Genomic DNA, 15229 nt, shown 5'->3' with positions numbered 1-15229 from the left:
TCTAAGACTTGTTTCTATACCATCATATGGTCATGCAGTGGAAGGAATCTTAAAAGCTTTCTGGTTAACTCCTGGGAAATACACCACAATCATTCAAACCAATTGATACTTGATAGTCTAGTCTATTAGAAAAACACTAAATCCTGTCCCATCGAAATGCTTGCAATTTCACTGGATATTCTGAGGAACTGGACTCAACACATTTGGCACAAGAAACTATGAGATTGTTGTGGATATCTTATAATCATACTTTTTATCAAATCAGTAGTTAAAAAGAATAAGTGAAGTACTTTGAGGTTATGTCTATTCAATTTATTCACCAATACAGTCAATATACATTTTACACCAAACTAACGACATTTTTTTAAAAAGGATATAATTCTTGTTCTTAGCACCATTTTGACGCCCTGAGCAAAAAAAATCATAGATACCAAAAAATAAAAACCATGTAATTTCAGAACAAAACCGGATAGAAACTTCCAAAATAAGAGAACCTGAGTCTGTAATTGTTGGAAAAACAAAGAACAGAGAAATTATGAGAGTCAAACTGGTTATCCAAGGGTAAGCTTTCTAGAGTAAGTTCATTTTGAAGAAGCGGAAAATTCTTAGAGGTTATCTAGTCTATATTCGTCACATGTGCTTCATCTCATTATGGGAAAAAATGAATTGACAAAGAATGACTGTGCTGATATTGAAATTATAAATCTTCTTGTTCTCTACTGCTTTCAAGATCAGTTAAATTTAATATGTCTTCCTCTTCCCAAATGAAAAGATTTTCACCCTCAAACATACAAAGTTCTTCTAAAATATTTCTGTTGCTAATATTTAAGGAGGTCTCAACTTGGCAAATATCTAAGAGGCAAACTTGACCAAGCATTTCAAAGAAGTAATGACAGTTGATATTTTCTCTTACTACTTGGTTGAGATTTGTTCTTGAGCCCTGGAATCTGTTATTTAATAAGTTGTTATTCTCATCGACTGCTTTAAAGATTTCATTTGTCTGATTGCTGAGGTCTTGTGTATTTGAATTCATATTACCCACAACTAACAATGATGTGTACAAGAAATTCATACAAAACCTTTCCTTCAAATCCAGTTGAAATTTCTTTAAATTACCTTCTTCCTCTAACCCCAAGAAGTTAATTCTTTTTTGTTTTCTTCTTTTACCCATCAAGTCAAATGTGTTATTGAAATAAAACTGATCAAATATATCACCAATGGCATTATCAATAAGATTTTGTCTCATACTTGCTTTATTGTTCTCTTCCCTGAACACATTTTTGTCTGTCTGAAGTAAATATGGGTGTATTTTCATCCATAAATAAAAACCCAAGAAATTTTCAATATCAGATTCTTTGTGATATGCAAATCCTCGGTCTTCCTCATTCATGGGTTGGATAATAACAGTTAGTATTGGGCAATGTTGACCACAAAGAGCATACAGTTTATCCAAAGAGTCAGCTTCCTGAAGTATACTATGAATCATGTTACTGCCAGGCAATGGTTGGTTTTTAATAGCATCATCAGAGACAGGGTAGACTTTGTTACCAGCAGAAATAAAGGAATGGGTGACAGATGTGCATACGCTTTCTGACTGATGATTACCCTTCTCTGTATGGTGATTTGCTATTCTTTCCTTGGCACAGGTTTCATTGTGAACATCCAGCCAATCCTCATGAAAAGGTTCTGAGTCACTGCCATGAGGCATGTTAAAGTAATTGCATTTTAGTTCAAGGGGTTGAGTCAGTTCCTCGAGTTCTGAAGAGGAGAGTTCATCCATGGTTGGGCTTGGGGCCAAATTACCAAAATGTGAATATGGTACCTCACTGCTGTTATTATCAAGTAGGGTGTCTACTGATGTGGTGTCTGCATTGCCACACATGCCAGGATTTTCAGATGACATCCTTAGCAAATGATTTTCTTTCAGAAGCCATTTGCCTTTGTCAATCAGTACTCCTTCCTCTATGTCTGTGAGGATTCTGCTATGATCATTTTGTTTTGTACCAGGTTCTAACATGTCACCCCTATAATAATTGTCCCTCGCACCACTAACATCACACTTATCTTGTCTTTCTTCCTGGAATTCCTGCAACATAGGTGAACTACTAGATACCTGCTCAGAAGAGCCAAATGACTGCCCTTCAGAATCATAAAGAGTTGCTTTCCTGGAACACTGAAATTCCACAGAATTATAAGGACAAACCTGAGACTTGCGGGTACAGCCAGGAAAAAAAGATGGTTTGATAATATCTGCTTTACCGTAAAGTTTTTCTATTGCCCTTTTAACAAATCCTATGTTGTATTCTTTCTCTTGGGTAAGTTCGCCACTGTCATTGGGATCATCACGGGATGTTTTATATGGCTGCTCACTGTCACTGTCGGGCCGACAGTCTGACCAATCAGAAGTCACTGGACTTTTGATGCATTTTTTTAAATCAGGAGAGGACTCTGAATAACTTCCAGTTTCCATGTTTTTCACCATCATTTTTACCATCTTAGTTTCTCCTTCATTGGTCTCCTTTTCACTATTTTACTTAGAATCATAGCAAAAAACTAAAGATGGTGGTGTTGCCAGCCTCTTACTGATTATTTCATAAATTATACCATTCTTTCTTTTTTCTTCCATAATATTCTTACTAGAGATGTCTATCAATTCTAAAGTTTTACTAGCCTCTACGTCTTCTTGGATTAATTCTTCAGTGGCTTGCTCTCCTCCATTAACCACTGTATTAAAGATATCAGTGTCATGGTTTTCTAAGTCTTCAAAAGATTCCAATTCTGAAATGTTTCTTTCACTTGATGTCATGCTGTTGGTTATTGAGCCTGGTTCTTCAGAAGTCCTTGGTTCTTCCATATCAAATGAAGTATATGCATTTTCATCCTGAAACTTCCTTAGTGAACAATTTTCAAAATCATGTAGAGAACTATGTTTCTTATCAAGTTCTGCTTCTTTTTCACTTAGGCAAAGGCCACAGGAGCTTAAATTACTGACATTTTGATGTGACACCAATGTATTAAAGCCATTTTTATATTCAGGGTCTGTCAAAATATTTAGATCTTTCTGAATGTCATCACCTCTTTCTAACTCTTCAGTTGATTCCAAGTTATCAGTATATGTGTTTTCTTTGGAGTTTAAAAAGTCAATGGTATTGCAGACATTGACAGGAACGTAGGTCTCATCAATTGGTCAAGCTCCCTCATAGATATGGTTCTCCTTTTGAGCACAAGCTTATCAGAAAACACAGTATCAGTAAGTGAACAGATCTCTCCTAGGAAACAAGCCTTAATCATAGAAGTCTGATCCACACCATAACCATCACTAGGAAAAAAAGTCACTGAGGTTACATGTCTCTTTTGGAGGATAAGCCTTATTTACAGTGCACATCTCACATGGAGAGCAAGTCACTTCCAAAACACAGACTTCAGGGGCACATGCCTCACTGGCAGAGCAACCTCCATCCAAAGAGGAGATTCCTTGTGTTCTTTCATTTTCACTGTACTTAGGAACACTCTGAATGTTGACTGTGGAACAATTTGCAGAAAGATCTATTGGAACCATGTCTTGTTCTTTCTCACTGAGTCCAAAGTGGCTTGTAATTGACTCCACTAAATTGGCAACAGCAGCTTTCAAGTCATCAGCTTCCTCTGTGATAGCTATGTGCTTTAGAATCTCCAATAATGCAAGTGTTTCTGAAGATTTGTTGGTAGCCTTGTGAGCATCAACTTGACAGAAGCTATTCATACTTCCCTTTAGGTTTAGCACCAAGAGCCAAGCTAGAAGGAGATTAGTGGATGAATTACATATTGCAGAATGAAAGGGAACATCTGCAAGTGAACCTGGCATTTGAACAACTCCATTCTGAGTCTTGTGAATACCAGGAACTGAAGCTTGCAATTGGTGAAGCATCAGGACTGGTAAGAGGTCTTTTGGAGTTTCCTCTTCTATAGGATCTACTTGAATGGCAACCTCTACACTTTGCCTTTTTCTAGCTAGGTTTATTTCCTCGTAAACAAGTTTTTTATCTGGTCCCGATTTTTCAGCAGCTATATGACTTTTAGTATTATGATCATTAATAGCTGACTGTGACAAAGTACAATATTCATGCAAGGGAACCAAATAAGCATCATTCAGAGATCCAACCTGTGTCTCATGGAGATCTTCACCAGTGTCATTGGCAATAAAAGACTTATTTCCCTCTTTACATAGATTATCTCCTGTCAAACTGGCAATTTTAGTTATGTGCTTATTACTTTCCATAACAAAATTACTTATTTTTCCAGAACTTGTATAGGGATCATTCCCTGAAAAACTATTATTGCTACAATTTACCACATTCATTTCATTTCTACATACCGGAGCTGATTTTATAGGCTTTAAAGTTGGATATGGATTTATGTTTTGCAACCAACTCTGTATATAATTTTGAATTGAATGATGAGCAATATCCTCAGGAAAATCAGGTTTTTTCAAAGAAGCTAAAGAATTTGCCCTGGTTGTAGCATGTTGTTTACTTAAAATAGCACTTGCTTTCAATTTATCCCCTTTTTTTTCTGGCTTTTTAAAGTTATGTGTGAATCAGTAACTTTTGAAACTAAACTCTTCTTTGCCATTCCTCTCAAATACCCAGATGCCACTTCTGCTTGAGATGGCGGTGCATAAAAATCTTTGGGTTTTTGCTCAAGGATGTTAAATACATGAAATAAACTTTTATTTTCAAAAGTACTTTTGCAATATTTAGATTCATTGTGAGGAAACACTTTATCTCTTTGACCAATTTCTCTTTTTTTAGGTGCTCCTAAGCTTATTTTATTTAGTGATCTAGATTTTCTTTTGGTTAAAAGTCCTTGAACCTTGGAATTTTGAGTAGTATTTAATTTATTTCTATGGAAATTCTTGGAAATCGTGGAATTGAGATTACTTTTGGAACAAAAAGTATTTGATTCAATTACAGTATCACTTGTCCGGAGGTCTTCCTCACAAAGTATCCCTCCTTTAAGAGGACTATTGAATCTTGCACTATCATTTCCTTTGTAATTCTACCTTTTGTGTTTATTCTCTCATTCTTATTAAGAATTCCTTTGGTTGCAAGCTGTCCATCTTGATACCTGGAATTTATTGCTTGCTGTCAAGATTTTTTCTTCTTTTTGCTGGTAACAGATGACAAAATCTTCTTTTCATTTTTTGGAAGTTTTGTTAAACCACACTGAGCAAATTCATTAATTAGTCTGTCAATTATTGCAGTGACATTAGAGGATGCTTCTGAAGATGGAGCCTCAGAAATATTTTTGTCAGTTCCAGAGTTATTACTTGAAAAATGGGTTGCATCTGCTGAAATAGGACTGAACCTATCATTGGTGTTACCATAAGTTTTGAAGTTCTTGATACCAGTTTTGTTGTCCAATACCACACAATCAACTACATCTTCCTCCACAATTGAGTTATTTGATATAGTTAATGGCAAACCATTATTATGTGACATCTCTAACATTTTCTGACTTGTAATTTCTATAACACCAGCACTTATTGCACTTGACTTAAGCAGACTGTTTTCCTTTTTTCTTTCTAACGATGACTCCTCCATTTGATCATTGTTATTGATCTGAACAAGTACTGGTTTGTTAGATACTGATGACATTTTACTGCAAGAATGTGTAAACATGTGATACTCAGACTTGTTTTCCCCACTTTCCCTTTCTTCACTATAGGAAAACTGTCCAATCATTTTCTCTTGAACCTCGGTTTCAGATACTAAGGTCACACTGCCTATCACAGATTTCTTTTGTCTCACTCTTCTTAGTCCAGGTGTAGGGGGCCTATAAAAATGATGCTTTGCTTGGTCTTGAGTTCCCTGGATGATATCTGTGTCCACAGTAGCATTCTCCCAACTAGCAGAACTGCAGGTTTCAGCCACTTGATCTGTCATTTGAATGTTTATCTCCTCTGCCAAACTGCCCTCTTGATTACTGCTTCGCTCCATAGGTGACACATCTGCAGAGAACGAACATGCTGCAAGCTTTAAACCAGATGATCGACTTTCTGTTCTTCCTGGAAAACTCATCTCACTCTTTTCATCATTATTAGAAGGACCAGTTTTACTACAGTAGTTGTCCATTTTATGGTTTCTTCCTCTTTTATTCTGAATCGAACTTTCATCTCAACTCTCATAGTGCCATCTAGATTAAAAATAATTGATTTCTCAATATCATCTTCAGAAGGATATATTGGTAAATTCTGAGAATCATTCTTTTCTAAGGCCAAGTAATTTTCAGGAACAAAAGAATAGTCTAAGTAACAATCATTATTATGTGTTTTCTCAGAAGAAACAGAATAAATCTGGGACCTTGAGCTTGAAGACATATGTGTGCTTACTTTAAAGATTTTAAGAGTAAAAGGTGCCCACATCAAAATATCCAAAGGAAGTTAGAAATATCCAAAGGAAGAGGCAGCAAAGAAAAAAGAGAAAAGGAGAAATGATTAGTATGAAAAGTAGCATATTTTCTGTATTTCATAGTAAAATGTTACTGATACGTTTCTGAGCTCTATGTATTTTTTTCTTTTTCTTTTTTTTTTTTTTTTTCTGAGACAGAGTCTTGTTCTGTCGCCAGACTGGAGTGCAGTGGCATGATCTGGGCTCACTGCTACCTCCACCTCCAGGGTGCAAGCAGTTCTCCTGCTTCAGCGTCCCGAATAGCTGGGACTACAGGCCCGCACCACCATGCCCAGCTAATTGTTTTGTATTTTTAGTAGAGATGGGTTTTCACCATGTTGGCCAGGATGGTCTCGATCTCCTGACCTCGTGATCCGCCCGCCTCGGCCTCCCAAAGTGCTGGGATTACAGGCGTGAGCCACCACACTCAGCCTATGTATTTTCCCAATAGTTATTTGAGAAAACCTACTGTAACAGTGGTACATTTCTTCAAACCACTCTTTAGAAGAGATCTCTAATTCTACTTCAACTTCAATGAGGAGGTTCAGAGAATTTTAACAAGTTTAATAAGGTAATTTTAATTTAAAAAATGTATAAAGTAAAAACTGCTAAGAATTCTACCAAAGATAAAAGTTTTTGTGGGTTTTCATTTCATTGTTTTACCAATACTGAAACTGGAGTCTAACCAAGTACCACTTACCTATTCAAACAAGGCAAGCAACAATTTATGATGGTATTCATCTTCCCACCTACACATCAAAAGAGGTATCCATAGCTTTATGAAAGCAGAAACATTTTTATAATTAAGACTGAATTAATCAAGTACTAATTACTAATTTAGCATGCACTTTGTATAATCGTTGCAGCTGACTTAATATAGGGCACAAGAGAGAACAGAGATAGACATAAGTCCAGATATCAGTTGTCTTTTTAATGTGTATCTTCAGCATTAATCTTGGCACTCTTGCTTCTCAAATTCAATCAAAATGCCTGGGCTGGGCGCAATGGCTCACATCTGTAATTCTAGCACTTTGGGAGGCTGAGGCGGGTGATCACTTGAGCCCATCATAAACAGCCTGGGTAACATAGCAAGACCCCATCTCAAAAAGAAAAAAAAAATTCCTGTTAGCAAATCTATATAGATTTGCACATACTTGCCATCAGGTAAGCCCCTTTAATGTTGTAGAGTATAAACCTAGAAATATTTTTTCTTATTTTTGATATGCTTTTACTTAAATTGTAAATCAAAGTGTCTCAAATTTTTTAAGAAAACTTAACAAAGCCCTCAGATTCCCTGCAGTCATCAAAAACCATACTCGGCAACCTGTATCAGACATAAGATAATAAAATCATTTTAGTAAAATGACAAACGTGAAATAGCACTACCATATTTATAACGTATATGTGGCAACCTAACGCTTACAAAATAGAAGCATTAATAATTATCTGTTGAATATATCCATGAAATCATTAAACAACAATGGATTACTTTCACCCACATTAGCAGTGAGTAGAGAGATTAATATTATTTAAAATACATATTATCCAAGTCTAAAGAGAATAAAAACAAATTTAAATATAAAAAACAATCAGTACTCTAGCAAAGAGCTTGTCTTCCCTGGAAATACTGAGTACAATGAATAATAAGATTAGCTCATCATTGCTAACGTAAATTGCTATATAGGCAATTTACAGCTTATCCCACATCCCTGGGCCTGAAGAGGCCCTCTTCCTCCCCTAACCAAAGGATAATGCTACACAGCAGATCCTACAGAATTATCAACCTACATTATCGTTAACCAGCATGAATTGACTGCATGAACCTTTTATTTAATAAATAAAATGTGGATCTAAGAACCTGTGATTTTTATAGGAATAACTTCAGAAGGCAGAGCACATAACGTAGATTTGAAAAAATACGGTCATTCTGCTAACCTGCTGAGGTCAGCTATGGATGCTGCATGGTACTATTTAGAGAAAACTCTGCAACTACCAGAGAAGAGACTTACACAGATTCCACTCTAAAGCAAGAAATGCTGGCATTTTTATTTTTTTAACTAGGTATTTTATGCAAAAAAGTACACATCATCAATTTAAACAGGCATATCATTGATTTGGAAAAGTCTAAAAAATAGATAATCTCTATGACTCTTTCCAACTATAAATATAGCCAATTTCAGTTTAAAATGTTTTTAAATCCTCTCATTTTCGTTTCTGTGGTGAAAGAAAACTGGTCATTTAAGCATGGATTTTTGCTGTCGTTGAGGCAAAAAAAATCTCAGGGCTAAAAATATGGGCTATATATTAATAAGTGACTTACTCTTTCTGCTTTCTGACTTTGCATTTCCCTTGGGGTACACACGCTGAGAGATCCCTGGTAATCTAGCAGGAAGCAAGTATTTTTGGATGTCATAATTTCCTGGTTTAAATGGCTCCTTTCCTGCTGCCACCACAGCTCCAGAGCTCAGGATCACTGCCTGGAGGCTGGGAACCTAAAAGAGGCCAGAGTCATTATCCTGAGATAAGCACATTTTATACTAAGTGGTAATTTTATAACTTTGCTTGAATCAAATCAACAACCTCCTAGGCTTGAAAGACATCATCACTGAGCACTTTCTTAGGCACCAATGGTGTATACAAAATAAGTAGAAATACCAAATGTCAAGGTTGGGTGGGGGAGTCAGTTACGTCCCAGCAGGGATCCCAGGAAAATGCTTCCTGTATGAAAATACTACTCTTTGTCACTCCTTTCCAAAAAATATTATCAAGATTGGATTCCATGTGAAAACATTATATAACTCGGGGCTCAGGGAAGACAGAAAGGGGTAGGTAGCGTGAGGGAAAAGATGAGATTCCAGTCAGATTCTGACAAAGGAACAATGGCAGCATCGGCGCGCACACACTCACATACACAGGCAGGGAGGAAGGAAGACTTCCTTCCCGGGGGCCACCATTCACATCCCACACGAATCCAATTAGTAGGGTGCTCAAAATGAGGTCAGGCTCGAGGAGCCCCCAGAACGCTCACCCTGCTTCCGTCCGTAGCATACAGCTTGACCACCGGGCGCTGCATGACCTCTGTCAGGTGCTGTAGAAATGCCTCGAAGCTCTGGGTGACCCCCCTGCTCAGAAGAACCGCGCGCCTCGTCTTCGGGTCGCCATTCCTGAAGACCACCAGGCCCCGTGGAGCGCGGAGCATGCTGGGGGCAGCGACGGCGACAGGGTGGGACTGCGCATGTGCGCTGATCGCCCGGCTGCTGAGCCAGGGCCGCGGGCGCCGACGGGCTTTGTCCAGGTCTACAGGCTGCACCTTCCTGCCGTGGGAACATAGGTACGACTCGCCGTCCTCCAGCTCCTCCAGGCGCGTGATGCTGTGCCTGCCCCGAGGGGGGCTGATGTTCCTCACTCCAAAAGGTAGGGGCACCTTCCTGGACAAGTTATCCAGCAGAGCATCAAAGGACTTAAAAGAGCGAGGGTTGACCACCACCCTGACCCCTCCGAATTGGGGGTCTCCGCTCTTGTAGAAACTGATCCGCTTGGCCACAACAGGATGAGTGAGGCTCAAATGGCGAGGGGGTGGAACTTGACCTTCAGACGAAGTAGGATGAATGATGGAAAAACCAGTAGAAGGGGTATCATTCATTTTGGCTGAGACCTAGAGAAGAAAGAAAATTATCTCCAGAATCACAGCACCATAGCAAATACATGGTAATACTAATGCATGCTAAATATAGCTGCAGACATCCAGGATATTCCTAGAAGTTTATTCTTTCATTCGTTTATTCATTCATTATACCTATCAATTTTGAAGGACAATTTTAAGGAACTTATAATAAAAGAGATAAACTGTTAAATAAGGATATTTATAATTTAAGTATCCTAAAACAACCTAAACACACGAATAAGGGCCTAGATAAATTATCACATATACACCCGTGCAGTGGAAAACTATGCAACCATTAAACATGACCTTATATATCTTTTGGCATAGAAAGATGATCATGACATATTACTAAGTGAAAAAATTCAGTTTGCAAAACATTCTGTGCTACTGATTTAAATGCATACGTACAGTCACATTGCTTAACAATGAGGATAAGTTCTGAGAAATGCATTGTTAGGTGATTTTATCATTGTGTCAACATCATAGAGTGTACTTACACAAACAGATGGTATAGCCTACTACACACCCAGGCTTTAGGGAATAACCTATTCCTCCTAGGCTATAAATCTGTACAGCATGTTACTGTTTGAATACCGTAGGGCATTGTAACACAGTGGTAATTTGTGTATCTAAACATATCTAAACATAGAAAAGGTATAGTCAAAATATGGTATTACAGTCTTGTGGGGCCACCATCATATAGGTAGTCCGCCATTGACCAAAGTAGTGTTTTGTGGCACATGACTGAGTTATATGAATTGGGGAAAAGTCCAGAAATATATACAACCCAGTGTTGATGGTGGTTATCTCTGGATTGCAGAATTCTGGATAATATTCGTGTTTTTTATACATTGCTAAACTTTGTGAACCTTTAAAATTAGCAGGTATTATTGCAGAATTTAAAAAAACAACAGACACAAATCAGAAACCATCCACTGAGAAAAGTAAGAGAGTTTTGCAGTTCATCAATTTAGTCCTTCATATCCTGACAATAAGGAAATATGGGAGAAACAGGAAATGTTTTTAAAGTTCAAATTGTCTGGAGGAAAATGTACTTGACATTAAGTTCTAGGAGGAATGTATCACATAGAACCTTAAGTAAGAGCCATCTTAAGATACTATCAGATGTTTCCACTGCATATTGGATAAAATGCAGGCAAATCATCTCACACACCACTTATCTTACTTTGGGAAACACTGCACTAAGCAAAAGTGTTCTTTAAATGAATGACACCATTGCTGTGGGCTGCTAAAACTGTTGCAGTCTGGTTACTAGTCCCACTAGCAGTTCTAAAGTTAAACCTTCAGGAGAGAATTCAAGAAGAGTAATTTTCAGCAAAGCACTAAGGTTTTCCTTTTCCACTTCTCAGTGAAACTGGAGTTTGACTGAAAAATGAGCAGCATGTGGAAGGATTTATCTGGTTCTGGCCTTGTTTTCATTTGTGGCTGTTTTCTATTGTTTGAAATCATTTTAATTATTAGTGTCTTTTGACACAGTAAGAAAGTCCTGCAGCCTTGAAGACAAATTGAACAAACAAAATTAATGTCATTGGTAATACAGAGATGGAAAAAGGCATGTTTATCATTGTAAATCAGCTATAAATCTGGCCCAAATTATCTACTTAAATTCTTGCAAGCTGTTATCCAAGATTCTTCATATATCTCCAATCTGATTTGCAAATCTTATTTAAATGTAACTTAGAAAAAAAAATTTGAAGATCAGCCTAGAAATTAGATGTCTTCCCTTCCTTCTTCCTCAGAAGTTTAAAGTAATTATAATACTTAAGACAAAAAAAGCAGCTGTAGCAGACATGTGCATCAGGAGCTGGGGAATCCAGCTTCGCAATGGAGTCAGCAAAACTGCAACCTCTTCTCATCCTTATCTGGTCAACTGTGGTCTGACTTTGAGCAGGCTGCTTAATTGCCATGGTGTCAGCAACTATAAGAAGGATGAGTTCCTTCAGTATTTAAATAAGACTTTAGGCCAGGCGTGGTGGCTCACACGTGGAATCCCAGCACTTTGGGAGGCCAAGGCAGGTAGATCTCCTGAGGTCAGGAGTTCGAGACCAGGCTGGCCAACATGGTGAACCCTTGTCTCTACTAAAAATACAAAAATTAGCTGGGCGTGGTGGCGTGCGCTTGTAGTCCCAGCTACTCTACTCGGGAGGCTGAGGCAGGAGAATCGCTTGAACCCAGGAGGCGGAGGTTGCAGTGAGCTGAGATCGCACCACTGCACCCCAGCCTGGATGACAGAGTGAGACACCATTTCAAGAAAATAAAAAAATAATAAATAAATAAGACTTTAGAACTCTGTCTCCAATCATATTTTAGGTTGGTTTACTTATATGTTTATTTGAAAATATTGTACATGAATAATATTTGAGACACATTTTTCACTTAATTTTGGAAAATGATATTTTTCTTGGTGTAGGTGCATCATGAGGCTCTTAATGTCACTTTTTAAATGCCTGAATCTCACTATTTGGAGAGCTGTTAACCTGGTGACCACTTTGGGAACACATCTATGTGAGCCAATATGCTAAGAATTTTGTGGGCAGTTTTGTTTGTCAGTTTTGGCTAAAGAGAAAGGAGATTTTGTGCTGGGGCTGAGAGGGAAAACATGGAAGATAAAGACAATAGGAGCAAAGAGGCAGCTGCCATTGTCCCTATCCCACTGCTACCCAGCCCTGAGCATTGGTTTTGAGCCCAGTGCATGAAGGGCAGGTGCTGAAGGCACCGTGACCTGGGAAGATGCCAGCTCCCCAGCAGTGGAGGAGCATTTGCAGAGAAGGTGCATCCAACAGGGTGGTTGCCAGGCACTTTGTTGGGGATGCTGTAGTGAAAACAAAACAAAAATATAAGTTCACATGATCTTCGTAGTGTGTGAGAGAATCTCTGGGAACTCCTAGAAGTCACTGGGGGAACTTTTAGTTAGAGTGTTGAGATTCTGCATCCTTGTAGGTGAGTCTTAACAGCCTATGGTAAGGAGGGCCTTGTGTGTAAAACCCAGAACATGATAAAGATTAGGTATTATCATTGAATAAAAACATTTGTGTTCATTGATTGCACAATGTCATCATTTGGAAAGAGGGTGCAAACCAAGTATTTCTGAAGGAAATGAATCAGCTTTTGCCCTGTCTTAACAATGTGCATTTCCTACAGAGTCCATGGGGAGTTCACAGAGTAACTCAATAGCTCAAGTGAAGAAAAGGAAGAGTTGGGGTACCAAGAGAATATTAAGGAGGGATGTCTAATACAGCCTGAGGGATTGGGGGTAGGAGTGAGAAGAGAGGGCAATTTCCAGAGGAAAGACTGTGTCAAGTTGAGATGCCAGAGGCAAAAAGTGGTAGAGATGCCCTCCAGGAAGAAGGCAGAGGTGGTACAGCATTTACCTGGTGCACCTGAGCAAGACTAGTGACGTGGTCATTAAGTCTTGACAATAGAGTGCCCACTTCTGGGAAACAGAGCTACCAGCCCTCCGTAACATTTTTGAGTTCTCCTATGTTAGCTGTGCTCCATTCTTAATCAGTTTTAAGAACTAATCAGAATTTGCATGAAAATTTAGCAATGTATCTTTACATACACTTTCGATAATAAGGTTTATCTTATGCCCTTTAAATTTGGAATAAGGCAGTAATATACTTAAGGGCTACCTAGGGAATGAACAAACTGAGCAGTATAAAATGGTTGAATTCTCCCAGAAGTTTAGGCTGAAGAAGTGGTGGAGGTGGAAAGAGGTAACTGTAGAATCTTGAGGCCCTCCAGTTTCCTCACCAGCGACTTCCCTGTATGTAGCAAGGAAGCTGGTTTACAAAAACTCTTTGCCTTAAAATCCGCTTCTAATGACAGCTTGCTACCAATATCGTCTCTTCTTCTCTGCAGAGCCTCTTTATTGCCTAAAGTTAGACAATGGAGCTATCATGCATACTTTCATTGCTCTTTAATATTAAGCAGATTTTTTAACACCCTTAGGCTCAACTGTGGCTAGGCTTATCTGTGGCATCATTAGTTTCAATCAAACCCCACTTAACTCAATCATTTACAGCTGTGCTACTCAGAACTAAATAGTTGGCCTCTGCCAAGAGGGCTCTGTCTTCACTCTCCCATTCACTTGACAAAACATGACAGAATTACATGCGTCATTTCACTAATTATATTTTAAGTTTAATTTTCTACCACATAGTGTGAATTCAGACAAGTCACAAATAATGAAGTAGAAAAAATGGAAAATTGAGAAATGCAGAATGTACAGAATGTTCATTCTTTTAGCAATTCAGAGACTTGATGTTGCAAGAAAAATCAGTTCATTTCAGATTTTCATGAGCCTACCGGATAGAGTGGAGAGAGGAGATTCAAAAAATCACCAGTTATTCACTGTGGTAGTCACAGCATTGTTGAATTACAAGCAGCTGCCTTCTTCTTTAATGTATTGCCCACATGCCTATAAGAAGTATATAATGCTTTTATTGTCAGAAACAAAGTAAACATTACTCATTTGAATAAACTAGAATCACTTGATTTCCTGATACTGAAGTTCCATTCTACTTCAATATCAGCATATTGTGAAGGTTGCTGGCATATTTAGGTAAAAGATAATTATTAAACATTTATTCTTTTCCTAACAGTTAAAGACAGAACACAGATATATAATCTAAGTATAATACGGAAAACAAAATACAACTAGCAAAACAGAATATTTTCCAAAGAAAGATTTCAAATAGTTTGAATGTCTTCTTTTGAGGGAGAGAGAGAGGGAGAGAGACGGAGAGAAAGAGACAGAGAAAAAGAGACACAGAGAGAAAGACAGAGAGAAACAGACAGAGAGACAGACAGACAGGGAGAGAGAGAGAGAGACAGACCGACAGACAGGCAGAGAGAGGGAGTAAGATAGAAAACAGACACAGTGAGAGAGACAGGCAGAGAGAGAGAGAGAGAAACAGATAGGCAGAGAGAGAGAGAGAAGACAGACAGAGAAAGAGAGAGACAGAGACAGACAGAGAGAGGGGGGAGGAAGGGCGTGCTCCAGAAATAATTACACATATTTTGTAATGCTTTTGATCCCATAAACTGTGGCCGGGGTATACTTTGAAAACAACAACAGCAACAGCAGCAAGAGCAGCAGCAGCATTCGCTTACG

The 15229-nt window shown here is 38.3% G+C and overlaps 1 protein-coding gene across 1 annotated transcript; it reads right to left on the bottom strand.

Moving 5' to 3' along the window:
- Window positions 1-697: 697 nt before the first annotated feature.
- Window positions 698-10071, bottom strand: LOC100592026 (RP1 axonemal microtubule associated). The gene is given in 8 exon segments (XM_030805781.1): window positions 698-3228; window positions 3231-3331; window positions 3333-4548; window positions 4551-5006; window positions 5009-6100; window positions 6103-6369; window positions 8749-8920; window positions 9457-10071. Coding segments are annotated over 8 exon segments (6450 nt in total).
- Window positions 10072-15229: the final 5158 nt, after the last annotated feature.

Source organism: Nomascus leucogenys, chromosome 24, assembly GCF_006542625.1.
Source record: "Nomascus leucogenys isolate Asia chromosome 24, Asia_NLE_v1, whole genome shotgun sequence".
Taxonomy (NCBI): domain Eukaryota; kingdom Metazoa; phylum Chordata; class Mammalia; order Primates; family Hylobatidae; genus Nomascus; species Nomascus leucogenys.
Note: the sequence above shows the minus strand (reverse complement) of the source record. Positions and strands in the feature narration are given on the sequence as shown.